The sequence below is a fragment of the Macaca thibetana genome, chromosome 15, assembly GCF_024542745.1.
Source record: "Macaca thibetana thibetana isolate TM-01 chromosome 15, ASM2454274v1, whole genome shotgun sequence".
NCBI lineage: Eukaryota > Metazoa > Chordata > Mammalia > Primates > Cercopithecidae > Macaca > Macaca thibetana.
This window is the reverse complement of record NC_065592.1, coordinates 6889059-6916073: the sequence shown is the minus strand read 5'-3', so window position 1 is coordinate 6916073 and position 27015 is coordinate 6889059. Positions and strand designations below refer to the sequence as shown.

General features: G+C 54.7%; 1 protein-coding gene, 2 non-coding genes and 1 pseudogene across 10 annotated transcripts in view; 3 read left to right on the top strand and 1 right to left on the bottom strand.

Moving 5' to 3' along the window:
- Nucleotides 1-25029, top strand: part of PRRC2B (proline rich coiled-coil 2B) — a 109125-nt gene extending 84096 nt beyond the window's left edge. For 4 of the 7 annotated variants that reach the window (XM_050759694.1, XM_050759697.1, XM_050759696.1 and 1 more), the window contains exons 15-32: nt 392-608; nt 1335-3413; nt 4645-4850; nt 5358-5503; nt 6130-6271; nt 8617-8699; nt 9268-9459; nt 9605-9802; nt 10252-10338; nt 11574-11678; nt 11836-12028; nt 12993-13090; nt 14063-14190; nt 14756-14996; nt 18310-18465; nt 19066-19157; nt 21269-21350; nt 22592-25029. In XM_050759694.1, the coding sequence (XP_050615651.1) occupies nt 392-608; nt 1335-3413; nt 4645-4850; nt 5358-5503; nt 6130-6271; nt 8617-8699; nt 9268-9459; nt 9605-9802; nt 10252-10338; nt 11574-11678; nt 11836-12028; nt 12993-13090; nt 14063-14190; nt 14756-14996; nt 18310-18465; nt 19066-19157; nt 21269-21350; nt 22592-22726 (4580 nt within the window). In that variant the 3' untranslated portion in view covers nt 22727-25029. The remainder of the gene's footprint in view (nt 1-391; nt 609-1334; nt 3414-4644; nt 4851-5357; nt 5504-6129; nt 6272-8616; nt 8700-9267; nt 9460-9604; nt 9803-10251; nt 10339-11573; nt 11679-11835; nt 12029-12992; nt 13091-14062; nt 14191-14755; nt 14997-18309; nt 18466-19065; nt 19158-21268; nt 21351-22591) is intronic. The other 3 variants (XM_050759695.1, XM_050759699.1, XM_050759698.1) reach the window with 3 other exon arrangements.
- LOC126938163 (small nucleolar RNA SNORD62) lies at nt 12568-12653 on the top strand. The gene has a single exon (XR_007719989.1). It is a non-coding gene; the product is annotated as a small nucleolar RNA SNORD62 (small nucleolar RNA).
- On the top strand, nt 17363-17448 carry LOC126938164 (small nucleolar RNA SNORD62). Its single transcript, XR_007719990.1, has one exon. It is a non-coding gene; the product is annotated as a small nucleolar RNA SNORD62 (small nucleolar RNA).
- Nucleotides 25030-25868: 839 nt separating the features above from the next.
- On the bottom strand, nt 25869-27015 carry LOC126937069 (uncharacterized; annotated as a pseudogene). Its single transcript, XR_007719634.1, has one exon. The product of XR_007719634.1 is annotated as an uncharacterized LOC126937069 (transcript).

The following is a 27015-nucleotide window of genomic DNA, read 5'->3' as shown; positions in this document are numbered from 1 at the left end:
TATGTCTATCTAATGTGCCTTTTGAGGATGTGGCCCTTTTGGGTCTTTGTTTTAAACAGTGTCTCAGTTGTATCTCCCTGCCCTGTTTAGAAAGACTTCATCCCCTGTCCTGTGAGTGTTAAGGACCAAGCCCGTATCTGACAAATGTGCTTTTCTTGCCCGCTTCCTTGGACTTCACAGGTCTTTGAACCAGGCAAGGTGCATGCGTGTGTGCCTTCAGAGGTCCTCAGGTCAGGACAGATTAAGAGCCCTGTGATGTGTAGGTGGGTGGGGTGCTGTATCCACGGGACAGTCAGGGTAACTGTTGACTTCTTTGGGCCTTTGGTTGAGCCTGAGATTGGAGCAGGGCTTTCTAAATGAGATGATGTAGATCAGTCTTTGCCTTCTTCAGGACTGATGAAGCCCATGATGCCCCAAGAGTCCCTCAGTGGGACAGGCTGTCGCTCTGAAGATCAGAACTGTGTGCCCCCACTCCAAGAAAGAAAAGTGACCCCCATCGATTCACCCCCTGTGTGGAGCCCAGAGGGCTACATGGCACTGCAGAGCAAGGGCTACCCGCTCACGCACCCGAAGTCGAGCGACACCTTGGCTATGGACATGCGTGTCAGGTGAGATGAAGCCTGGTCCTGCTGCCTTGCCACTGAAGGAAGATTCCAGGTCCAAATCCAGAGGTCCTGGGATGAGCTACCATCCTCATCCACAGGGCCCTGGGATGAGCTACCATCCCAGGAGACACTGCCCATGGGAGACGTGCTCTTTTGAAGGGACTCCTGGTTCCTTTGGGGAAGGAGAGTGTGAGGAGGATTGCTTGAATGCTTTGTGCAAGAGGCTCTTTTCAGATGGCGAGACTTAAGGTGAAGGAGAAGTCCTGGGGTCATCAAACCCTGGGCACAGGGTAGGTGGGTGGGGGCTTTACAAGGCAGGTGGTGTCCAGAGCATGGGTCTTGGCTCTTCTGTGGAAGTAAACAGAGTTAGCCCTGCCACCCCCATGGCCCCAGACTCTTCATGGCCTCCCAGGCTCCAGCTTGCTCTCTGACCCGGAGGATTGCCCGGCTCCTCTGTCTCGAGGGGGCCCGCTGCGCCCACCCAGCGGCCACGACAGTCTTCACTCTCATGGACTCCAGGGGCCACCGACCAATTCATGGCCTGGCATTTCTGAGACGTGTTTAAAGATAGAGCAAATGTTGGTGCTTATGTGTTTTGTTTTTTTTTTTTTCTAACTTTCTTTTTTAAAAAGTTTTTTTTTTTCTTTTTAAAACTAAGCTCTGTGTTCAGCATGGAAACCAGGAACCAGGCTCCAATCACATTGACTGATTTTTCTGGTTCCTTTTCAGGAATGAAAGCTCTTTCTCTGCCTCGCTCGGAAGGGCAGGGGGCGTAAGTGCCCAGCGCGATCTCTTTGAGGAGAGAGGGGAGGAATACTTGAGTGCTTTTGACAAGAAGGCCCAAGCAGACTTTGACAACTGTATCTCTTCTCAAAGAATAGGCCAGGAGCTTTTGTTTCCACCCCAAGAAAATGTTCAGGAAGCGGGTGCTCCTGGGGGTCACACCCAAAACCTCAGGTGTTCCCCATTGGAGCCTGACTTTGTCCCAGATGAGAAAAAGCCAGAGTGTGGCAGCTGGGATGTTAGCCACCAGCCAGAGACCGCTGACACAGCCCATGGTGTTGAGCGGGAGACACCCCAGGAGGAGACGGCCTTTAACATCTCCTGGGACAAGAATGGGAGCCCCAACAAACAGCCGTCCTCGGAGCCTGAATGGACTCCTGAGCCCCGGAGCTCCAGCAGCCAGCACCCAGAGCAGACGGGCAGGACCCGGAGGTCGGGACCCATCAAGAAACCAGTCCTGAAAGCCCTCAAGGTGGAAGACAAGGAGAAGGAGCTCGAGAAGATTAAGCAGGAGCTAGGGGAGGAGAGCACCCGGCTGGCCAAGGAGAAGGAGCAGGGCCCCATGGCCGAAAAGGACGAGGACGAAGAGAATGACGCCTCTCTGGCCAACTCCTCCACCGCCACTTTGGAGGACAAAGGCCCTGGCCATGCCACTTTTGGCCACGAGGCCACCAAATTTGAAGAGGAGGAGAAACCTGACAAGGCCTGGGAAACCAGACCCCCACGAGAGTCCAGCGATGTTCCCCCCACAAAGAGAAATAACTGGATCTTTATTGATGAGGAACAAGCCTTTGGGGTCAGAGGGCAGGCCCGGGGCAGGGGCCGTGGTTTCCGAGAGTTCACTTTTCGTGGTCGGCCTGCCGGCGGAAATGGGAGCAGCCTCTGCGGCGGGGGGGTCCTGGGTGCCCGCAGCATCTACTGCAGCAGCCAGCGCAGCGGCCGTGGCCGGGGCCTGCGAGAGTTTGCTCGGCCAGAGGACTGCCCCAGAGCCAAGCCCCGACGGAGAGTTGCCAGTGAGACCCATAGTGAGGGCTCAGAGTATGAAGAACTTCCCAAGCGCCGCCGGCAGAGGGGCTCCGAGAACGGGAATGAAAGCTTGCTCCTGGAGAGGGAGGAGAGCACCTTGAAGAAAGGCGACTGCAGAGATTCTTGGCGGTCCAACAAGGTGTGCTCCGAGGACCATAGCGGTCTAGATGCCAAGAGCCGAGGCCCTCGGGCCTTTGGGCGAGCCCTCCCTCCCCGGCTGAGCAATTGCGGGTATGGACGGAGAACCTTCGTCTCCAAAGAGTCACCCCACTGGCAGAGCAAAAGTCCAGGCAGCCCTTGGCAGGAATATGGCCCTTCCGACACATGCGGATCCCGGCGATCTACAGACAGAGACTATGTCCCGGATTCCTACAGACACCCTGACACGTTTGGTGGCAGGGGCTTCGAGGACAGCCGCTCAGAGGACAAGAGGTCCTTCTTCCAAGATGACCATGTGGCGGATTCTGAAAATGCAGAGAACCGGCCCTTCAGGAGAAGGCGCCCCCCACGCCAAGATAAGCCTCCTCGCTTCCGGCGCCTCCGGCAAGAGCGGGAGTCCCTGGGCCTGTGGGGATCCGAGGAGGAGCCCCACCTGCTGGCAGGTCAGTGGCCAGGCAGACCCAAACTGTGTTCTGGGGACAAGAGTGGCACTGTGGGCCGCAGGTCCCCTGAGCTCTCCTACCAGAACTCCTCCGATCACGCCAATGAGGAGTGGGAGACGGCCTCCGAAAGCAGCGACTTCAGCGAGCGACGGGAGCGGCGGGAAGGCCCCGGGTCTGAGCCTGACTCCCAGGTAGACGGTGGCCTGTCGGGGGCCAGTTTGGGTGAGAAGAAGGAGCTGGCCAAGAGGAGCTTCTCCAGTCAGAGACCACTGGTTGACAGACAGAGCCGAAAGCTGGAGCCGGGAGGGTTTGGGGAGAAGCCCGTTAGGCCAGGTGGTGGTGACACCTCCCCTCGCTATGAGAGCCAACAGAATGGGACGCCTTTGAAAGTCAAAAGGTAAAACCAGACACCATCTGGGCCCTTTTTGTTGTTGTGTTCTGTTCTCAGCAGCACTGAGTTCACGCATGCATGCCGCCGTGTGTCGGGACTGGGGGCCTGCCCCCAGCCCGTCTGTGCGCGTCTTCATCACCTGCCCCCGCATTGCCTGTCTGCTTTTCTCGTGGTGGTGTTATTGTGGCTAGAGCCCCCCCAACCCCCCTCCGCAGTGGTGCTCTGAGGCCGCTGTCCAATACCTGGCCTGGGAGTCTAGGAATGTGTCCCTGCGTGTGTCCCTGGAGCCCCGCCAAGGGGCCACTGCAACGAGGAGCATTGCCTGTGCACAGTGCCGGGTGCCAGTCAGTCCACCAGAATCCTCTACTCCGGAGTTGCTGCCAGGCAGCATCCTAGGGGGCATCACTGCCCTCGTGGCTGCATGGAAGTGGCTCTTCCCAGGTGGTTCTGCTTCTCCACTGTGAGGAGATGTGGCCCCACGGTGGGGTTGCCACCTCAGCATGGCAGGAGCCCAGCAAGTGCAGAGGGGAGCAGGCTGCGCATGGTCTGGCGAGTACCTCTTCCACAGCCAGGGGCATTTGGGTGATGACCTCTGCTCAGGGACTAGGAGAGGGTCCCCTGCACAGTCTGGGTTGACTGACTGCGCTTGGCTTGTAGCTCAGACAGGGAGGTACAGGGGCTGCTGAGGCCTTCCCTGTCTTCAGCATACTGAGGAAGATGGCTTCACACCTCCACCCTCCTTAGAATTGAAGGCAGAGAAATTCCCAGAGGAGGAGCCACAGGGAACACTGACTCTTTCAGGTGGCGTCTAATCTAGCTTTCCAGGTGCTAGAGGCCGACCCTTGGCTTCACCTCAGTTTTATGCCCCAAGGGCCCTCTGGCAGGGCAATCCTGGAGAGGAGCAGAAATACTGGTGGCTCCATTCCGAGCACATTCCCCTTGACTCTCTCCCCCCTGCACTCTCTGAACATAGCATGTGGGAGAGCCCTGGGGAGCAGAAGGTGACAGAGCCACTTTCCCCAGGAGCAGGCAGAGCCAGCGGGGGCAGCCTTCCACGTGTGTTTGCACACGGACATGGATGCACTGTGGCCAGCCAGCCACTCCTCCCCACCCGAGGAGTCAGCGAGAGGAAGTGGACCTAGATCAGGGTGCCAGGCTTGTGTGCAGGCAGTGTGCACGTGCATTGTTTTCCCTCCTTCCACAGCCTCTGGTTAACAAGATCCTCTTTCCCTTACAGATCCCCAGATGAGGCCTTGCCTGGAGGTCTTAGTGGCTGCAACAGTGGGAGTGGCCACTCCCCCTATGCCCTGGAGCGGGCAGCCCATGCCAATGCTGACCTTCCCGAAGCCTCCAGTAAGAAGGCAGAGAAGGAGGCCAAGTTGGCTGCTCCGAGGGCAGGTGAACAGGGAGAGGCCATGAAACAGTTTGACCTGAACTATGGAAGTAAGTCGTCCTCACATCTTCAGGGGAAAGAACTCAGGTGGAACCAGGGGCCGGGCAGTCCTCGGGCCGCCCGAGTTTGCCTTTGCACTGAGTACCGTAGCTTTCGGGAACAGCTCGCCAGGCACTGGGCTGGATTCTGGGGCTGTAGAGTTGAGCAGAGTAGGTAGGATTCCCACGGGTGTTGCTCACAGCCTGTTGAACCCCCGTGACACCCTGTGGCTTCTGCGTTTTAAAGAGAGGAAGCCTGGGGCCTAGAGGTGTTCGGTGGTGTGTCCAAGGTCGCAGAGCTGGGGTTTAAGCCCTTTGTGTGTTCTCTCAGTCGTGCTCTTGGACATCTTTGGTTTGGGATAACAACGTTTTAGATCAGAGGTGGCCTGAGAAAGGTGCAGAAGTCCTGTCCAGGTTTGTGTTGAGCTTGACGCTAGATCTTAGGCGCCTGTTGAATTGGGTTGTTCTTGCCTCCTGGTGAATGGAAATACTGTTCCTTCTCGTGAAATCTTGGTTCAGGTGCCATCATCGAAAATTGCGGGTCCAGTCCCGGGGAGGAGAGTGAGGTGGGTTCTATGGTGGGCGAAGGCTTCATCGAAGTCCTGACCAAGAAGCAGCGCCGCCTGCTGGAGGAAGAGAGAAGAAAGAAGGAGCAGGCCGTGCAGGTGAGGGGTTGGGGGGCGGGGCATGGGGCGGGAGGGCAGGCTGGCAGATGCCCAGGAAACCCAGAGCCAGAGAGTAAGGGAGTTCTCGGTCAAGCTCAAGGTGGCAGAGAGGAAGACAGTATTTAGCAAGCACACATTGTCTCCCCATGCCTGCTATTACCAAGGCCCTTCTATCAAAGTAGGACTAGGTGGTGGCGTCACTGTTATGCAGAGGAAGAAACTGAGTCTTGAAGAGAGTGACTTGTCTAGGGTGATAATAGTGGAAACTTGTCCAAGCCAGGATGCAGACCTCCGTCAGCTCCCGGCTCCTCCTCCCTCCCCACTCCTCATTCCTGAGTGGAATGAGATTTGTCTCCCTGAAGTCACGTGGATCATGAACCCTGTACTAAAATGGAGTCAGGGCTGGACCCACACACAGGTCACGGTCCATTGGCCTTTCAGGTCTTTCCTGGGGGGTGCTTTGCTTGGCATCGCAGTTCTGCTTGAGTTTTTGGGAGACGAGCATCCCACACGTCTCTGGAGCATTTTCAGGTGGTGTGATTTTGGTACCTGGGACACTTATCCTGGGGAGAATTTATCAGTCTTTGTGCCTTAAGCTAGACTACAGCACCCTTTCTTCCCCTCAGGTGCCTGTCAAGGGTCGAGGCCTTTCCTCCCGTATTCCTCCTCGATTTGCGAAAAAGCAGAACAACTTATGTCTGGAGCAAGGTGACGTGACCGTGCCTGGCAGCAGCCTGGGCACTGAGATCTGGGAGAGCAGCAGCCAGGGTGAGAGTTGGGGGATGTGACCCCAGCTGTGGTGTCCAAGGTCACATCACGGACCGGGTTTGCTTCTTGGGGAGGATTCTGCTTTTGAGCTATGAATATAGATGGAGTAGTGCCTGTTTGCTGGGTTCCGCTGCTGAGCTAGTGCCGAATGCCATCTGAGCGATTTGCTGCTGCAGCCCCCAAACAGATACACAATTTTCCTTGCCTAAAATTTGGTAGAAGAGCAGAGCATTCATTACGTCCAGCAGTGTGGAAAAGGATGGCCCCTGGAGCTGAGATCGCGCACTAGTGGGCCTGGCCTTCTTTGTTGGTTGTCATTTTATCCCACTAACTTACAAAAGCGAAGCAAGGGACTGAGAGACCAGCAGCAAGAGTTCAGGAGCTCTCTTCTGTGCTGTGCACCCTTTCTTAACATGAGGAAGGCTCTGGAAACTCCTTCCTGAATGCTCTTCTGGAAAGGCAAACTGAGACCAGAAGAGGGTGTACGTTAGTTTTTAGAAAATTCGTTGCCCTGAAAACTTTTTTTTTTTTTTAATTCTATATCAAATGTAATTTTTCTGGGTATTTTTCCTTGTAAAATCAAAAGCTATTTTCAAAGAATAGGTTATTCTTGAGGCTTACATGAGCCAGGAGCCTGCACTGTTAGCCCAGAGGGTGCATAGATGAATAAAGTAAGGACATTTGACATTTCATAGCTTGGGCCCATGAGAGGATCTCGGAGAGGTCACCTAGTGCCAGCTCAGTTTTCTGCAAAGCAGCTGAGGCTTTAGAGGGAAGAGACTTGACCCAGGGGACTCCAGGGTCGTAGGACAAGCACCCGAGACACTGAGTTCTGGGCCTTGGTTCTTTCACTGTTTCCACATAGCTTGTCCTCATGTGCTCGGTGAAAACGTGAAAACTTTGGTTCTTGTAAACTACAAAATAATATTCGACATGCCCAGCTTTGATGGAAAGGGAGCACAATCCTTTGATAAAACATCAATAACGCTACATTTGGTAGTGACTGAGTGACAGGTGTCATAGTATTGATGTCCAAAAATGCCCAGGCGCCAGATTGGTTGAGCTGCCAGATGTCAGTCAGATGTGACTCTCAGGTGTGAGTCATCATCCCCTTTTGTCAGATCTTTTCCTCCAGAATTCTGCAGAGTCTCGTTGGTTCCTCAGACCAGGGGTTGTGTCCAAGGATGGCTTCAGAGAGCCCTTGGATATTAAAATAGCATGTGAAAAGATTTTTGTTTTGTTTTGTTTTGTTTTTAAGATGGGGTCTCACTATGTTGCCCAGGCTGGACTTGAACCTCTGAGTTCAAGCAATCCTTCTGTCTCAGTCTCCCGAGTAGCTGGGATTGCAGATATGTGCCCCCACCCCCTGCTAGCATGTCAACTTTTGCATGCATATCTATTTTTCTGGGCTCAGGATCCAGGGCCACTCAAGAAGTGGTCTGTGAGCTTAAAAAATTTTAGTAATACCCACTTGGATCTTTCAGAGACTCTGTAGAAGCCACCAACTTTGGCCAGGAGTGGTGGCTCACACCTATAATCCCAGCACTTTGGGAGGCCAAGGCGTGAGGATCACTTGAGATCAGGAGTTCAAGACTAGCAACAGAGTGAGACCCTGTCTCTATTGTTTAAAAAAAGAGAAAGAAGGCCAGGGGCGTTGGCTCACGCCTGTAATCCCAGCACTTTGGGAGGCCGAGGCAGGCAGATCACGAGGTCAGGAGATAGAGACCATCCTGGTTAACACAGTGAAATCCCGTCTCTACTAAAAATACAAAAATAAAAATAAAAATTAGCCGGGCGTGGTGGCGGGCGACTGTAGTCCCAGCTACTCGGGAGGCTGAGGCAGGAGAATCGTGTGAACCTGGAGTGCAGAGCTTGCAGTGAGCGGAGATCGCGCCACTGCACTCCAGCCGGGGCGACAGAGCGAGACTCCGTCTCAAAAAATAGAAAGAAATATATATTTTTAAATTAAAAAAAAAGAAGCTACCAACTTTTAGAAATAATATAAGTGAAAGGAAGTGTGAGCATAGCAGAAATAGCAACAGAGAATCCAGATGGGCAGGAGTGAGGGCTCTGCCCTACTCACCCTCTCCCGTAATGAGTGAGATGCTGAGAAACACATTGGGTGAGGATGTGGAAAGTTGGGTAAGACTGTCAGACCAGCTCTTCCACGTCACACTGTTCACTGGGTGTCACAGGTAGGGGGCTGGGGTCAGGGGTGCAGGGGAGGCAGGGGAGTTGGATTTCTGCAAGCCGTGCCTATGCTTGTTCTTTAAGAGCTCATAAACTTGTGTTTCTCTAGACGGGTTGCTCTTTGATGCCCTGACTCTGTCTCGCTCCCCTGGCAGCTCTCCCTGTGCAGGCCCCAGCCAACGACTCCTGGAGGAAAGCCGTCACTGCCTTCAGCAGCACCGAGACTGGCTCTGCGGAGGTGAGTGTGGCCGCTGCCCGCATGCTGCTCCTGGGATGAGTGTGAGCTCACCATCCAGAGAGCCGGCCTGCCATGGATCTGTGCATCCAACCCAACCAAGCCCCTGCCACTGCAGCTGAGCTTGGAATTAGGTTGTTTCCATGGGGCCTAGCTCATCAGTGTTTTTCCATCTTGATTTCTGGCCTGTACATCGGGTGTGCATGAGCAGGAGAAAGAGAAAAGGGGTAACAAGGGAGGACCTAACGCTGGGTGGGTAGAGGGATTCAGGACCGCCTCTGAACTGGCGTCAGCAGCCATGTAGTCTGGTGTGGGTCACAAGTAAGATGGGTATGGCAGCCTCGGTCTGGGGCCTGCAGAAGATTCTGTGGTCACAAGCTCTATCGGGGTTGGTGTGTTTGGCCACATGTAAGTTGTCAGGCATCCTCAGCAGGGCAGGATCAAGATCAGGACCAGACTTGGCAAGGGGCATGCAGCTGGTGTAGACAAGTCTGTGTGCCACACACAGCTTTACTCTCTGGATAATCAAGTTGGGAGTTTGAGGCTATAACCCATTTTGTGCTCTGCACAGCAGGGTTTTAAGAGCAGCCAGGGAGATAGTGGCGTTGACTTGAGCGCCGAGTCTCGCGAGTCGTCTGCGACCTCCTCACAGCGCAGCTCCCCGTATGGGACTCTGAAGCCAGAGGAGATGAGCGGGCCTGGCCTGGCGGAACCCAAGGTTGACAGCCACAAGGAGCAGGCCCCAAAGCCATCTGAGCAGAAGGTAACCTGGACGTTCCAGTCACAGTGGCCAGGGCCTGGGCGGAAGGGGCCATCGTCTCGTCGTCTTCCTCAATTCCTGTGACAGTAGAAGCTGGAGAGAGTGGTCATTCCAGTCTGTGTCTCCACCTCTCTGCTTTTTTATCAAGGATTCAGAACAAGGCTCTGGACAGAGCAAGGAGCACAGACCAGGACCCATCGGCAACGAGCGTTCTCTGAAAAACAGGAAGGGCTCAGAGGGGGCTGAGCGGCTGCAAGGGACTGTGGTCCCGCCTGTTAACGGAGTAGAGATTCACGTGGACTCCGTGCTGCCTGTGCCACCCATTGAATTTGGAGTCAATCCAAAAGTGAGGCTTTGTTTTCTTGCTTGCTTCTTTTACTTTTTATTTTTGGTACTTGGAGAGGCTGGGGGCTCAGACAGAATTATCTCCTAGAAAGAATAGAAGGACAGGAGCCAAGCACTCTTCCAGTGGCTAGAATGTTGGTATGGAGTCCTGCACGTGGCCAGTGCTCTGTTGAGTTGCTTTAAAGATTGCTTCACTGACACCAGACAGGCCAGCGATCTTCCCTGTTTCTATCAGGCCACCCAAGGGACAGGGGGAAAGGAGTGGAGCTGGCGTCCTGTCTCCTGTGCCATGGGAAGCCTCTGGCCATCTCGCTCATGTGTGGCTCCAGTGAATGCTGCTCAATGGAGTTTTTGAGTCACGGAAACTGCATCACGTGAATGTGTGCCTCTGGGGAATGGAGAGCCAGGAGGATCTCAGTGGGCTGTGTGGCTTTTTTTTTTTTTCTCCAGGACTCCGATTTCAGCTTGCCGCCTGGTTCTGCCTCTGGCCCTGCTGGGAGTCCGGTGGTTAAACTTCAGGACGCCTTGGCCAGTAATGTAAGTCCACACTTCCGCTTCTGGCTGCACTCGCGGCTTGGGGCTGGCAGGCCCTGGGCGAAGGAGACAGCACACGTATTTCAGGTGACCTGGGCTGGCACGTGACTCAGTTGCTAGCAGCTCCGTGTCCTTAAAAGGTGCTTAAATGTTCCTGCCCAGGTTTTTGACCTTCCAGTGGGGATCGTATAGTTCCTAAGGTCTGGTTTATTTGGCTCTCTTTGGTTCCATTGTCTCCTCTGTGCCAGGTGCGAGCCCATACTCAGGCTGCCTTTTCCGTGGCCAGGGGTGAGGGGCACACAGATCGAGTAGGAGAGCCCTCCTCAGGAGGCCCCATCTCACCATCCAAGGGTCCCTGCCACCTGCGATCTGTTGTGATCCAGAGGACCTCCTGGCGCTCCACCGTGGGCTCAGGAGCTGGCAGTTGCATCTGTTGTGGCCACTCGGGGCTGTGGCCGAGGCTGCCGCAGTGATGTCTGGTTCACTGCTCTGTCCTCACCGCCTGCAGGGGTTGGTGCTAGTGCATATGTTGAATGAATGAGTATCATTTGGGCAGCATTTCCCAGAGGATTCCAAGGAATGTGAGTGCTGTACAATATTCACAGGTGTTGAATGAAAAAAAATGTGGAAGTGCTGGGCTCTACAAGGTTCTTTACTCTGACAGTCTACAGTCCCTATCATGTATGGATGGACATCGGGGATCTGCAGGAGGCGGGGGGCACTGTTGCGTTTTCAACCTGTTACCAGAGCCCTCTTTCACTGTTTGCTGAGGGGCACAGCCTTCCCTGTCTGGCCCAAGGCATCTGCAGGCCAGGTGACAGGTGCCTTCTGAACCAGGTGCTTGCGTGCAGGCAGCCAGTCCATACTTATACTGCTGGGACATGGCTCTCCCTGTCTGGAGGGCACCATGGAGTGTGGATATGGGGGTGGCTCTCTGCAGACTTGTGTGGAGGAAACTGATGGAGGCAGCCATCTCAAGGAGATCAGTCGTGGTCTTGGCTGCCATCAGTTTCATCTGGGTGGTCTTGGGTACATGTGGCCAATACTGAAGATGCATTTGGACAATTCATAGATGCTGCTGGGCACTGTAGGTGCTTTTGGGCAAAGCCACAGATGGGTTAAGTCATAGATGGCATTTGGACAAGCCTTGAGTGTGTTCAGGCGAGCCATGGGTGGGTTTGGGCGAAGCTGTCTCTGTGCCTATTTGTGTTCCATGGTTTCTTTTTCCTCCTCTCCAGGCAGGGTTAACACAGAGTATCCCCATCCTGCGGCGGGACCATCACATCCAGAGGGCCATTGGTCTCTCCCCAATGTCCTTCCCCACCGCCGACCTTACTCTGAAGGTAACACCAGCCCTGAGCTGGGCGAGGGCCCACCCAGTACCTTAGCTTACAAAGAGGCAGAAGGGAGGAGTCCCCGACCCCCGGAAAGCTTAGATCGGTGCTGCCCACTGCCATCATGATAGTAATTTTCATCCCTCCCCCACCCTTGCTTCTGAAGATGGAGTCTGCGCGCAAGGCTTGGGAAAACTCCCCCAGTTTGCCGGAGCAGAGCTCTCCAGGCGGCGCTGGCTCAGGCATCCAGCCTCCATCCTCTGTGGGTGCCTCCAGCGGGGTCAACTACAGCTCCTTCGGTGGAGTGTCCATGCCACCCATGCCTGTGGCCTCTGTAGCACCTTCTGCTTCTATGCCAGGTATCTCATCCCCTGAGCCAGGCCTTGGGGTCCTTCTCCATTTATTGTCAAGAGAAATGGATTAACAGCCCCGAACACCACCTCCTGGCCTTGTCTTAAGTAGCAGGTAGAAGTAGCAAGTTGTTTTTAGGCCGAGTGGCCACAGCGCCCCTGTGCTGCAGGTAGTGTGCACGCTCTGCTTCCCCGTGCTGGGAAACAGAACTGGGGGCGACCGCGAGGCACTCCTGCCTCCTGGTGAGAGGAGCGGGCAGAGGCTTGGCTTTGAGTCAGACCTGGGTTACGTGCTGGAGCTGTGCTGCCTCGGCTGGTGATCAGCTCTCGCTGAGCCACAGCGTCCTCCTCTCTTAAATGAAACGGGGGGCGATGACATTGCTCCATGAGGTGGCCACACCCGTGAAGCCAGGTCTTACCTGGAAAGGGCTTTGTATCAACAGAGCCCTTAGTCACTGGCAGCTGTTTTTGTCCTGACTGCTACCATCCTTGTCATGTGTCGATGTCCCCAAGGGAAAGCGTGGGGGTTTTGAGGGCGCAGCTGCCAGTCTCAGTGATGTAATCCCAATAGATCCTTCTGACCCTCCACTGTGGACTCAATAGCAGGGAGATGAAGAGGACAGTGACTGAGAGACCAAGGCAGTCCTGGTTAAAGTAGAATGTCCCTTCGAGTGTCTGGGGCAGTTGATGAGTGGGAGGTGGGAAGGGTAGGCCAGAGCCCACCTGCCTCCTCCCACCTCCTAGGTCTGACGCTGCATCCTCCCTGGGTTCCCTGAGGTGTGTGCCAGGCGTGTTGTGAGCAGGCGCGTGCTTCAGGCACACAGGGAACCGAGCAGCCTCTGTACACATGCCCTTGTCTGTCCGCACTGACTCTCCTGGGTAGAGCAGACCTGTAGACTTGTCGCCCTCAGGGACATCCAGAAGTAGTGAGGCTTGATCTTCTTCTACCTCCCTTCTGCCGCTCTGTTTCTAGGCAGCCACCTCCCGCCCCTGTACCTGGATGGCCATGTGTTTGCAAGTCAGCCCCGGCTCGTTCCTCAAACGATACCTCAGCAGCAGAGTTACCAACAGGTGACAGCAGCCAGCCAGGTGGCCTGGCTGGGGGTGGTGGGGAGGAGCCAGCACAAGGCGAAATTGGCTTGCTCTATCTGCTCATTGTCTGTCTGGTTTTCCGTCCCCCTCACATGTGGTGACCAGCACCTGGCCCGCCAGGAGACATGTGTTAAGTGAATAAACAAGAGACAGGGAAGAGGAGTGGAGTTGGCTGCTCCAGACTCTGCTTAGTTTTCCTTTCTCAAAGTTCTCCCTCCTGTGTCCTAGCCGGGGAATTAGCTAAAATGGAATTTTCTTTGGTGATCAGGTATCCTTCTGATGAAGAGAAGAAAGGCCTAAACTCCCAGGCATGGATGCATTAGAAAGAGGTAGTCTTAGAAATGAGCAGGCGTTGGTTATTTATGCAGGACTGGCATACTTTCTGTGCTGCCAAGGGGTGATGTTTGGAAGTCTCCCCTCTAACGCTGGTGCTGGGTCTTTGGGATGGTTCAGCCGCCCCTCGACCCATGTGCCTGCCCAGCCACGACAGTGGCCTTCCAGGCAGAATCTGCTCCGAGCGCAGGCTTGCTGATGGAGGACGTGGTCTCTGCTGACCTCTTTAAAAACATGTTCTTAACTGCTGTATTGTGTGGTTTTCAAGATTTTGGTTCTTGCATAACTGGGTCAGACTGCATGTATCTTTGTTTTTTTACGTCGTTAAATTCAGCGTTATGTTTCTGGGACTCACCGCTGTTGATGTATGTGCTAGAATCCATTTTTGTTGCCGTATAGAATTCCAGGGTAGGGAGATGCTGCGGTTTGGGGCTGCTACCAGTTTTTCATTATAGGCTTTATCCCAATAGCAAGGGAAGCCCAGGAATGACATGCTGGCATTTGAATTTTGGGCGGTGTTCCAGCAGCCATGTGGAGAGGGGCAGGGGAGGTGGGAGGGGAGGAATCACCTGGATGGGCCTTGTGGTTACCTCCACCACCCTGTTTTCCCGTTCACAGGCCGCCGCTGCCCAGCAGATCCCTATCTCCCTTCACACATCTCTGCAGGCACAAGCTCAGCTTGGACTGAGGGGTGGGCTTCCTGTGTCCCAGTCCCAGGAGATCTTCAGCTCCTTACAGCCCTTCAGGTGAGCTCAGGTACCAGCTTGTGGAGCTGGCAGCTCACAGCCAGGGCCTCAGCCCTGTGTGCAGCCTTTGTCCTGTGGCTGTTTGGTGCTTCTCTGCTTTGGGGCAGCGGGGTGGGGAGGGGTGGGGCTTTGCTCTGGATCACTCTTCAGTCCGTTGTTAACTGTGCTTTAGGAGAGGCCTGGGGTGAGCTGATATGTGGCAGGCCTTGTTTTGCTTTTCCATGTCATCTTGCCTCCTTCCCTTGCTCCTTCCTCCTTCTCTCCCCTTGACTCCCTGCCTCCTCCCCACCGCGGGCTGCTCCGTCAGTGTGGCTGCCAGTCATTGTGGCTGATGTCCTGTGCCTCGTTCGTACAGCCTGGATGTGTTCACTTGTTTAATCCAGCAGCATCAGCGCCATCTAAGAGCTTGTTCTCAGGCCCCATCCTGGACCCTCTGAGTCGCGCTCTGGGAGTGGGGCCGGGGATCTGTGTTTTAGCAAGCTTTCTGGGGGATCTCTGAGGGGTGGGACGAGATCCACAGCTGGACTCATCGACCTGATCCTGACCATCTGTCTGGCTTTTGCAGATCTCAGGTGTACATGCACCCCAGCCTGTCACCGCCCAGCACCATGATCCTCTCTGGGGGCACAGCCTTGAAGCCTCCGTACTCTGCGTTCCCAGGCATGCAGCCCTTGGAGATGGTGAAGCCGCAGTCTGGCTCACCCTACCAGCCCATGAGCGGGAACCAAGCCCTGGTCTATGAGGGCCAGCTCGGCCAGGCTGCAGGCCTGGGTGCCTCCCAGATGTTGGACTCCCAGCTCCCACAGGTCAGGAATTCAGTCACTCCACCCAAAGCCCTAGGCTTCTTTCCTTCACGACCTTGCCTTTTCTTTCCTCCCGCCTCAGTGTGTGCTGGCCTATCATGCTGTTCGTTGGTAGCCACCGTGCCCGCTCCTCAGTGTGCGGGAAATCAGCCTCTTCTGAGTAGCCCCATCACCTTTTTTTTTCTTTTGGACAGAGTCTGTCACCTAGGCTGGAGTGCAGTGGTATCATCTCGGCTCACTACAACCTCTGCCTCCCGCATTCAAGCGATTCTTCTTCCTCAGCCTCCTGAGTAGCTGGGACTACAAGCGTGTGCCACCGCGCCTGGCTAATTTTTGTATTAGTAGAGATGGGGTTTCACCATGTTGGCCAGGCTGGTCTTGAACTCCTGACCTCAAGTGATCTGCCCGCCTTGGCCTCCCAAAGGGCTGGGATTACAGGCGTGAGCCACCACCCCCGGCCCCTCGTGCACCTCTTTATTCTCAAGACTTGGCTGTGCCCTAAGCACTGCCTGCTCCTGCAGCCCCCAGATGGGGGCTCCTTCCTTTCTCCCTGCCCTTGTGCAGTAGGGTGTGGAATGGGGTAGGAGTCCTGTTTGCATAGTTGTTGATGCTTCTAGACTCCTTCCTTCCTCCCTGAAACCCCAGCTTTGAAGCCCACACCATAGACTGTGCCTGACAAGCCCTCCACGCTGCTATGGTGCCGTCACCACATCCAGCGTCTGCTGTGAAATCTTCCTCTCCGTCGACCTGTGGGCAGCATTTGGCACCTTTGAGGGTCACCCTCCTTGTCTGGCCTGGTTTTCAGTCTGTCTCCACTCTCCTGTTCCAGTTCCTAGTGGTTTTGATGTCTGCAGAGATGACCCTGGGTCTTTGTGCCATGGACCCTGTCCATGCAGTTCGTGCCCTCCTCACCACTGGTGCCCTTGTTCACTTGGGCCCCTGCTCTGTGCAGTTCTCTCTAGGCTTGGCCGCTCCCAGTAGCTGTGGCTCTCGCATAATCTCAACTTTCAGCGTCCCTCTCAGTTGTCACCTCTGGCTTTTTCAACTCCCTCTAGTGACCCAACTCGAAAATTCTTTTTTTTTTTTTGAGATGGAGTTTCACTCTATCACCCAGACTAGAGTGCAGTGGCTGGCACAGTCTCGGCTCACTGCAACCTCTGTCTCCTGGGTTCAAGCGATTCTCGTGCCTCAGCCTCCCGAGTAGCTGAGATTACAGGCGCCTACCACCCACCGGCTAATTTTTGTATATTTAGTAGAGATGGGATTTCACCATGTCAGCGAGGCTAGTCTCGAACTCCTGACCTCAAGTGATCCACCCACCTTAGCCTCTCAAAGTGCTGGGATTACAGGTGTGAGCCACCACGCCCAGTCTCCACCACCCACGTTTTTGTCATTCTCCCACTTGGCTTGGCTTCTTCCTCCCCATCAGCAGATCCGTTGAGCCACGTGTCCTTTGCATTTCATCCAAGCTGTGGCTCTGAGTCAACCACCACCCTCCTAGCAGCTTTTCAGACTTGCATCTTGCCCCTCACTGCCTCCCATCCGTGATCTCCCTTTCTGTGTCACCCAGGAAACAGAAGCAGTGACAGTCTCCAAGCCCCTGTGGCCACATCCCTGCCTGGGTGCTGCCTGTGCCCCTGGGGGGCCCCACCCCAGCAAGTCTCCCTCCCTTTCATGCATCGGATGGCCCTTCCTGTCAGTACACAGACGAGTTGCAGTGCTGACCCCGTAATCCCGCCCCCCACAGCCCTTGAAGCACTGTCTTCACCCAGTTACCAGGCCATCACTCCTGGCTTTCCTGCTGCCTCAGACTTCCTCCTCAGTCTCCTTTGCTGTCCCCTCTCCTTCCCAGTCCGTAACAGTTGGCATGCCCCTGGGCCCTGCTTTGGGCGTCTTTTAAGAGTCATGGCTCTAAATTCCTCCATCTTCTCCTCACTCCCAAATGGACATCTTCAGCTCAGATCTGTCCCTGGAATTGAATGTGAAATCCAATGAACTTTCCAGCACCTCTCCTGTGGTCTCATGACATCTCAAGACTCATCATATCCAAAACTCGATTTTCCTCCCCATCCTTCTGCTTGTCCAGTCCATGTCCTCTTTTGCTCCCTTCTCCCCTCACCTCACCCGACCCTTCAGCGGGCCTGTCGGCTCTGGCTTTAAAAGCATTCAGAATCCAGCTGTGTCTCATCCCCTCCACCCCCGCTGCACGCTGTCCAGCTCCTGTGGGGGCTCCTACCTGGCCTCCCTGCAAGTCAGATCATACCCCAAGTCAGCACTCTAAATGGCAGCATGTCCCCATCATCTTCATCCTGCACCATGTTGGTGCTCCAAGGAGGAGCATGGTGTTTTGCGGCTCTGGCCACTACACGTCTCAGTGATGTAATTCCAGTAGATCCTTCTGACCCTCCACTGTGGACTCAATAGCAGGGAGATGAAGAGGATAGTGACTGAGAGACCAAACGTGGCCCAGCCCTGCTACCCCATTGTGTCCCCCTGTCCTTAAGAGTCTCCAGGCCCACATTTCCCCCTCACCTATCTTGTTCTAGTTAGTTAGGCCCTGCAGCCACCCTGTTCTCCTGTCACAGCATGCTTCAAAGAACCCCCACAGCCCAGAATCCAGCCAGTCTTGTTTTTACCACCACTTGATGCAAAACAGTGAGAGTCTCGAATGTTTGTGCTGTACAGAGGAATGCAGAGATACACGTCTGGTGCGGCTTTCATCTTTTGGGATTTGGCTTGGCCATTACTTCTGACTTTCCTCACTCGTCCTCTCCTTGCCCACCCCGCCCTGTGTGCACCCACAGATCTGGTGTGCACACACAGATCCTGTGCCACTTTGCACCCTGAGTGTCCTGCAGCTGTGTCCAGCGTGTGACATGCCACCCTGGCAGTGTGCAGGCCCATGTCGGACAGGGCCCTGCCGCTTCCCCAGCACCTCGTATGCTTTTAGTAAGCACTTGCTGGACAAAGGCAGAAAGGGCTGAAGATAGACGCAGCCCTTAGCAGAGATGTGGATGAGACACACTTAACGCTGTTAGCTCCTGTGCCTGCAGCCAGCTTCGTCTTGCCCGTTTTCTCACCACCTACTCCATTCCAGCAAGAAGACGTGCCCCTGCCATCGAAGGTGTGAAATCCTGGGCGATGTCTGCTGTGCTACAGTAGAAATCAGAGCGTGTCCTGCTGTGTGCAGGCTTTGCTTTAGTTCTTCTGAAGTGTATGAATTTGAAGTACATGTGCAGTCGCTCTTTGGTGCGTGTTTGGGGTTTCTCCGTAGCATCGGTCGGTCCCCCTCCTGACTGTCGTTGTCACCCAACAGCTGACCATGCCACTGCCTCGGTACGGCTCGGGGCAGCAGCCGTTGATCCTGCCCCAGTCCATTCAGCTGCCGCCTGGGCAGAGCCTCTCTGTTGGGGCCCCCCGAAGGATTCCTCCGCCCGGGTCCCAGCCGCCAGTCCTGAACACCAGCAGAGAGGTAAGGGGACCCATCTGCCTCTGACCCTAGGGAGGGGACCTTGTGTCACCAACCTTTTCTAGCAAGCTAAGTACCCCTGTGTGGTAGAAAGAGCCAGTGGCCTGGGTGTGTGCAGGACTGTCAGGGCAGAAAGGAAGGTGACCGTGTGTGGGGCCATCACACAGGCAGGTCCTGGGGACTCTGAAGTTGTCGACGGCTGAGGACCAGGAACCAGCATTCCTCCCCGGCTCCCCAGGAGGCCCTGCTATGGACGGCCATGCTTCATTGGCTCTCCCACCTCACTTTAAAAAGAACAAAATATTGTGATGGTTCTTGATTTCTAAGAAGCAGCCCTCTTGAGTCTGGTTTGGAGGGGAGGGGCTTGCAGATTCCTCCAGAACAGGGGTGCCTAGCCCCTGGGCTGCAGAGCTGTCCTGGTCTGTGGGAGAATTGTCTTCCATGAAACTAGGCCCTGGTGCCAAAAACCACTGCTCTAGAAGATGCCTCCCTGGGAATTCGCACGGCCCTCACCGCCTCTGCCCTGGGTTGTTCAGTGAGTCTGTGTGGTCCAGCTGTGTCCAGGGCCTCAAATGACAACTTGTTGCTGCTTGGTCTCTCTAGCCCTCTCAGATGGAGATGAAAGGCTTCCACTTTGCCGACAGTAAACAGAATGTCCCTTCAGGAGGCCCCGTGCCATCGCCACAGACCTACAGGTAAAACCACTCCCTGGGGACTGTGTGCTATGAGCTGAGCAGTTGCCAGAGCCGTGGCCCGGTGGCTCAGAAGAATCTGTGGGCCTGGGGAGAGCCACCAGAGACCTGGTCCCTCTGTGGGCCACGTGTCACTGTGGTGGTTCGGCACGGGGATGCACTTGTGTTGCAGTTAAACGTGGGGGAGTGAGGAATCAGGAGAGTGGTTTTGGCTTTAATCATTATAATAAATAAGATGCTCTGGATTGGGGAGCTTCCTGGAAAGGTAGGAAAAGGAACGGCTGACGTTTAGTAGGCGTCAGGACTGACGTGACTTCCCATCAGATCCGAAAACAGGACCCACTGGCCACAGGGCTGCATCCGGCCTGGCAAGGGGAGAAGCATGGCCTTTCCCAGCGTCTCAGTCCTCGGACTTGCCCTATGACCCCTGCCAGGGGACTTTTTATTGCAGGGCTTGTGGGGCCATTCCTTCCACACTACAAACCAGCACCCTCTTTTTGCTTCCTTTGTGTCTGTCTCCACCTCCAGCAACTGTCTCAGGGTCCCCTTAGCTGGATACTCAGGTGGCTCTGTCGGATGCCAGCGAGAGCCTCTGGTCCACTGCCGTTTCTGCCCGTGCTGGTGTGTGAAGGCAGCATGCGCTGGCCCTGGGCTCCGAGGGCTTGTACAGTCCACCCTTGTTACATGTGGGAGAGTCCTGAGACCCCTTTGTGTTTATAAATGAGTGAAACAGACCTGCCTGACCCATGGTGCCCTGTGAGGTTAATACCATCGCTGCAGGCGCCACGAGGTGTCCCCATGACTACACAGGTCCTTGCAGACCCGAGGAGTGCTCTGCAAGCCGGGCCCCCATGGTCTGCAGGTTGCTCCGGCTGCGCCCCCTCTGCCCCGCTGCCCTTTGCCTGTCTTCCATCACGGCATTCCACTCTTGTACCTTCATTTCCAGAGAAAGGGGTTTTTGTGAATTTTCCTCCCATTCTTTCTTTTCTGTTCTTATTTTCACTCTCCTGGCTTCATTTATTTCTGTTTTTAGTACATTTTGTTTTCCTACCATGTCTGTCATATAGACCAAAACATCAGGACTGTGTGAAAAAGATAGCTGGACAGTACCGACCATGGAGCGGAACTGGAAGGAGGAAGGCAGCTGCAGGTCTCAGCAGACGCTGTCCTGCTGCTGCCACAAGCAGATTCCAGAAGCCTCAAAAAGGCAAAACCCAGAGAACAGAGCCTGACAGGACAAGAGTCGCCTGTGCCTATGTAGTTGTAGGAATGAATGGCAGCAGATTATTCTTTGGAGCATATTTAGACAGTGGAAGCCTTAAACTAGTAGCTTTGTTTCTATGGTGTTTTAGGGGGGTTGGGGAATTGCTATAATTGTGTAAAGCAGTGTTTCCCAAAGTGTTCTGGAAATAGAGCTGCCGAGATGTGCGCTGCAAAAACAAGGGTTCCCTGGTCAGGTCCTTGGGGCAGTGCTGTCCCGGGTTGGCCTGCTGGGGAGGGCATTCACCACACAGAGGCTGAGCGGCCCTAGGTTGAGAGTCCTGTTGAACTCTGCACACGGCACTTAGGCTTTTTGACCGCAGACTTGTTTTCCACGTAGCACCCACAACATCCCTGGGAACTAACTAGTGGTCAGTGGGACACATTTAGAAGTATGTTGTACATTTTGGTTCCCCCACCCCTTCTTCTAAAAAGTTAAGACTAGAACAATACTCGGCACAGTTCTGGCTCAGTGTCAGGCTTCTAGGCCTTTTGTCTGGGGCACTGCATCATGTTGGTCCAGACCCTGAGACAGCCAGTGTCGCTTTCTGCACAGCAGGACAGCCGTTCCCACCTGTACGGGGCCTGGGCCTCCCTCTCTTGTGATGCGTCTCCTTGAGCTCTGTCCTGGAGGTGCTGGGGTGGTCAGTGACAGTCACCCCCTCACCCTTCTGCGTTCTGGGCTGTCTTAGGTCTATGGTTGTTTTCCATCCGAGAGATCCACAGACCGTCCCGAGCACGCGCCTCTGGCCACAGGCCCTTCCTTCCTTGTGCCTCCTCCGTGTGCTAGGCTTTGACTCCATTTCTGTGGTGACACGTTGTGTATTCTCAACCCCTGCCTTTGGTTTTTTCAGGCCTAGCTCTGCTAGCCCCAGTGGGAAGCCCTCTGGATCAGCAGTTAACATGGGCTCTGTGCAGGGACACTACGTGCAACAGGTAGAAGATGGCTTTCCAGACCCTTCAGCCCTGGACACTTAGGCCTGTCTCCAAGCGCCAAAAGAGAAGGGACTGTCCAACCTATCTGAGCGCTCCTTGTCTAAAGAGAGCCATGCCCTAGCGGTTAGAGCACGGAACCAGGAGCTGGGCCGTCCGCGTCCCTCCTGGCGAAGGCATTTCTCCTCTTGACGGGCGTCTGGATCCTTCCTTGTCCTGCAGAGAAGGGAGGATGCCGATTCCTCTGAGGAGGTGGTGCTGGAAGGTGGACCAGCCCTGGCAGGTCGGGGCTGAGGTGCCCTGGGAGACTCGGTTAGGTTTGGGGGTCGGCTCTAGGAGCCCGGGTGCGCGCGCTGGTTCTGGTCAGTGGTGTGTCTCGTTTTTGTCTTGGCCGGGTGGGAGCACAGGTGAAGTTAATTTTACCCATATAATGAAAAGGACATCGCAGTGTATTTTCCTGCACTATTCTCTTCTCTGTTCTCTAAAACATGCTGGGGCTCAGAGCTTAGGCCCCTCAGACCTGGGTTTTTAATCAGTCACTGTGCCTGGCTGGTAGAGGTGGGCAGTGATTGCTCTCATTGGTTCCCTTGCGGGTCATGAGAGTTGTGTGGAATGAGCTTCTAAAGCTTTCTTCCAGAGTTCAGACCTGGTGGGGGGCAGATGCGCTGACTGCTCTGTGACTTCCCCCCCCCACTCCCTGTGTAGAGCCACAGACCAGGGGAGCCCTGACTAGGAATGGGGCCCCAGGAAGAGGTTACAGAGTGGGAGTGGTAGGGGGTTTGGCTGAATCGCGGCCAGAGATCTGTGGGGCAAGTCTGCCTAGGGCCCCAGCAGACAGTCGGGGGCTCCGAGACGTGCAGGGGGCACTTGGATCTACTCGAAGGGGCTTTTTTGCCTGCGGGGCAGGAGGTGCACTGATTTGAAAAGGTTCTTCCAGTTGGCCTTGGGACCGGAACTGCTTCCGCCCTGGGATGTGCCATGGCGGAATTCTTTGTGGAGGACCCGGTGTCTTCCTGCCTCTCCGAATCACTGCACTCGGGGCTCATGGGAGGGAGCAGAGAGGGCACTCGCGCCACTTTCCTTACTAGGAGGAGGGTTTCTAAGTCTGGTCCTTCAACCAAGGGACGGATGACTTACGGGAGCTTTCCCTGCATCTCAGGAGCAGGAAGGGAGTGGTGGGAACTGTGTGTCCAAACACGCTTCAGCGCCAGGGTCACTTTGTTTTCCCATTCATCTGTCCAAAGGCAAAACAACGAGTGGATGAGAAACCCAGCCTGGGAGCCGTGAAGCTGCAGGAGGCCCCCTCGGCTGCCTCCCAGATGAAGCGAACCGGAGCGATCAAGCCTCGGGCTGTCAAAGTGGAGGAGAGTAAGGCCTGATGGTGCCTGGCTGCCACCTCATGTCGCCCCACTGGGGATGGTGCCGCCACGCGGCCTTGACATAGCCGACACTCGGGAGCCTCACCAGATCCACCGTCCAAATGCCTGGCCCGGACTGAGAGACCTCCCTCCTCTCCACTCCCGAAAGCTCCGTTGTCAACCAGCTTGCACCCGTGGATATATGGCATTGACCCGCTTGCTTTGATATGAAACAAAAAAGCAAACGACACCTTCATCCCATCTGCTCCCACCGTGACCGTGGAGTGACGCCTCCCGTGCAGTGCAGATCTGCCCTCCCTGCCTCCTCCCTGTCCTGCCGCACAGCCAGGGCGCCTTCTCAGCAGTGCTTCCGGCCCAGCCGCCCAGTCCTAGGCACAGTGGTTTGGCAGCAGGGTCATTTTACTTTGAGGCTTTTTGTTTTAAAATGTAGCCAAGGTTTTTACAAAGGGGAAAGGAAAAGAAAACAGAAACGCAAGCTCCCTGTGTATAGCTGAACTTTTATATGTTTCTCGCCAGCCCCTCTCCTCCCTCCCATCTCTAGCCTCTGTCCAGTTTAATTTGATACGTCACTGCAGTACCTTAAGAGGTGACTCTTAAGAATGCATCCCCTCCTGATTCCTCAGCTGGTTCGTCTTTGAGGTTATTTGCAAAAAGAAATGGAGGTTCTCGAGGGCACCCGTTGCGAGCACTCTGGTGCCTGGCTCCCCGCCTAGGAAGCAATGGGGTGCGCAGAGCAGCAGGCAGGTGGCGGCGGGGGGGTCACAGTTGGGTTCCAGCTCCTGGCCTGATGAGCCCAGGGTGCCTACAGGCAGCCCATGAACTTGATGACGGTTTTAGCATGAAGTTGATGACGGTTTTAGCATGAGAATCACACAGGGTCCCTGTCTTGAGCTGCTCTGAAGCCGGTGGATGTGCTGAGCACTAGAGCCCAGTCATGGAGGTGGCTGCTGGTGGCTCCCAGGCTGGCCCAGATGGGATGAGCTGAGACACCACAGGCCCATCCCAGGCCCCGTGCCCTCTGCTTCTGGGGCTCCACACCCTGCCCCTCAGGGGCGCTGTGTTTCACGCACTCTTTCCTTGAAGCCTTCTGTAACCTGTTGTTTTCCTTCCTTCCTCTTCTGGAGCCTGCTGCTTTCTCTGGACCCGTCTCCACCTCCCACACAGCTCGTCGTGAACACCACTTGGTGACGGAGGAGTGGACCTGCGTGTGGTCCCCAAGTGAGGCCGCTGGGAGTTTGTCCTTTTCCTCCTTTGCTTCACTCCCAGCAGCAGACCCAGGTTGTTAGGACAGGAGGGCCTGAGCTAAGCAGCAGGCATCAGTCTCATTTGTCTTCAGATGACCGGGGCGGGGGCAGGGTGAGGCTGGGTGGAGGGCTGACCAAGGTCCAGAGGGCCTGCGCAGTCTCTGCAGGGGCAGCTTCTCCAGCCAGAGGCTTGTGTGAGCCATCGTGTGCTGGGCTTGTCGTTGTTAAATAAGAAACAAGGAAATCACTCCAGATTCTGTCATTCCAAGGAAAGGGAAGGGGACAGTTCAAGTTTCTTAGCTGTTCTTAGAGGTCACTGAGCGTCTACCTGCCCTTCCACAGGAGGCCAGCTCAGAACACCGTGAGGAGGGCCAGGGATGCACCGCCCAGAGGCTGCCCTCGGCGTCTCATGGGTGCAGGACAGCGCTCGGGCTTGGGCTCTAAGCTCTGTGTCTAGTGTAGAACATGGGGAAGGAGCATCTTAGGAACTGCTAAAGTAACTTCTTACTGCTCTCACAATTCTAAGGAAGTGGGAGAACGGCCTCCTACAAACAGTGCCCACCCCAGAGCTGCCTGGGAAGGAGCAGTTTTACTGAAAGCTGCTTTACTGTTCACCTGCATCTTTCAGCAGCTCCCCTCCTGCCCTCATCTGGTCTTTTCCCTCTTCATCCAGAGTCTTTACGCTGGAGTCCTTTCCCCAGGGGCTGTCCACCTGACAGTTCCCGGCATTCCCTACCTGAGCTGCGTGTCTGCTTTCCCTTCTCCCACTGCAAGCGGCTGCTTGTGGGGCCTGGGATGAGCCCTCTTTGTCACTATCCGCCCCCCTTGCCAAGCCATTCCTGGGTGAGTCCAGGCCTGCGGGAGCCACACATTCATCTCCACCTGGACACTTGAGCCACATGGCGAGACCCCTCCCACCCGACGCGGTGGTGCGTACGATTTGTCGAAAGAAAAAGCCTCCCGGATGCTGTTAAAAAGATATACCCTTCAGGTGAACCTGGCATCAGACCCACAGTACTTGCTGTTTGAGAAAAAATAAAAACAAAAAGGTCACCTGTTCTCCAGCCCTTTTCTCTTACCCGGTATTTCCTTCCTTCCTTCTCCCCGACCCCAAATAAAAAAACAAAAAACACTAGAATTTATTTATATGTATTGATGTTGTAGGTCTAGATAAAAAAAAAGAAGTAAATGTTTCACTGCTCTATTTATATATAATGTCTGAATTAATTCTGTGCAGGAAAGGCCAGGAAATTGCATGTGAAGTTCGGTGCAGTCACCACCTCTGTGTGACCTGAGCTGCAGTCTCTTCGCTGAGATGCAGATTTTAAATGAGACTGGGGGCTGAGGGCAGGCCTCAGACCTCCCAGCGCCCCAACCCCTCCTTGGTCTGATTAAATGCAGTTCTTAGTGCAGAGACGTTTTAAGGTGCAATATATCTCTTCCTTTCACGTGGTTTTAGAGCCAAGCTCAAGGTAGTAGGACGTAGGGTCTTATTTTGTTTTCAAACCCCCATCTTCAGAGCGTAGATACATGCAGAGGCTTCTGCCAGGATACCATGGGGCCTTGGTGGGAACAGGTGGAGACCAGCGCTTGCCTTTTCTGCTGCTGAGTGGGGGGTCAGAACCCACTCACTTTTGCCTGCTCAAGTTGCCCTCTTCCCGATGCTGGCAGCTCTGCCTTTGCCATTGGGGGTGCGGCCCATTGCTCAGCAACCAGTGGCCTTGCGGTGGTATTTGTCCACTGTCCGCTAGAGTGGGATGAAGTCCAGAGTGTGGGTGTGCATCTGAAATGCTCATCCACCCACTGGGGACTTCAATGCCAGCTGCATTCGGTTTGGTTTTCTTCACTGTTGGCTTCTCCCCCCAGTTTTTTTTTTTTTAAACATTTGTATTGTTTTCAAACTTGGAATTCATAGACACTCTGGCTCTAGGTTCCTTAAGGGGGAAACAAAGGATGACTTTATTTCACATTCAAGAAAATCAGTTCAGTTCCAAAGCTGTGGTCCTTCCAGCCACTTCTAGGGACACTGGGGTACCTTGTCAAACATTAACATCAGTGCTCTCCAGCCGAGCTGTCGCCCTCCTATCTTAATGGATCTGCCTTCCGGATGGTCAGTGACGCCTTCTGGAAGCTGAGCGCACACAGGTGCACGGCCGTGCTGTGGTCTGGCCTGCTGCGGCAGCATGGCAGCTCTGGTGGAGCCTGCTCCCTTGCCATTTGGTTCCCCTCTGCCAAGTAACTGCAGGCTGCCCCTCAAATCTTCATTTGTCCCTTTTCACTTCCTGCAGAGCAAGCCTAGGTTAGAGGGTCTGCTGGAAATGGCCTTTGAAGACCAAGGATACCAGTGTGTGTGTGCTCTGTCATATTCTGTGATGAATGGGAAACAGGCTTCCAGAAAGCCAGCTCTTTTCTGAAATGTGACGGACCTAAGCAGGAAGTCATCCAGGACAGGAGTGGCTTGGTGTTGGAGATGGACGCTGTTGCCCTGCCATGCTCCACCAGGGCCACCAGTGTATATCTGGCTGGTGGTCTTCGGGCACGTGAGACCTGCTCTTCACTGTCTCTACCCCAGTTGGTGGCCTCCAGGATGGTAGTGGCACCCCCAGAGCCCCCATCTTCAGCATGTTCCAGAGCCTCGGAGTGGAAATTCCTGCTAAGGCTCTGTGTGGACGCCTTTCTCCCATGATCTACAGGGGACACTGTACTCTTAAGCTTTTGACCTCATGCCTTGTGTAGTAAAAAAAGGATTTGGGGGTTTTTGTTTGGTTCCTGAGAGGGCTGTGTTTTGTTTTGTTTCCTTTTGTTTATGTTTTGGCCTTTCCTCTTTGTCTTTCCATGTAGACCAGATATTTGAAAGGGCAGACGATGGCTAGAGGTGTAAGTGCAGCTTGTTTAGACGTTATTTCGGGAAACTTACCTTGGATGGGAAATGGAATCGTGGATTCACCAGGCCGGTGCTGGCACACTCAAACCCTCGCCCTTTCCCTCCGGTTCAGTACCTATTGTTTCTCCTTTCAAATATGTGATTGTACTAGCTCTTTCCAT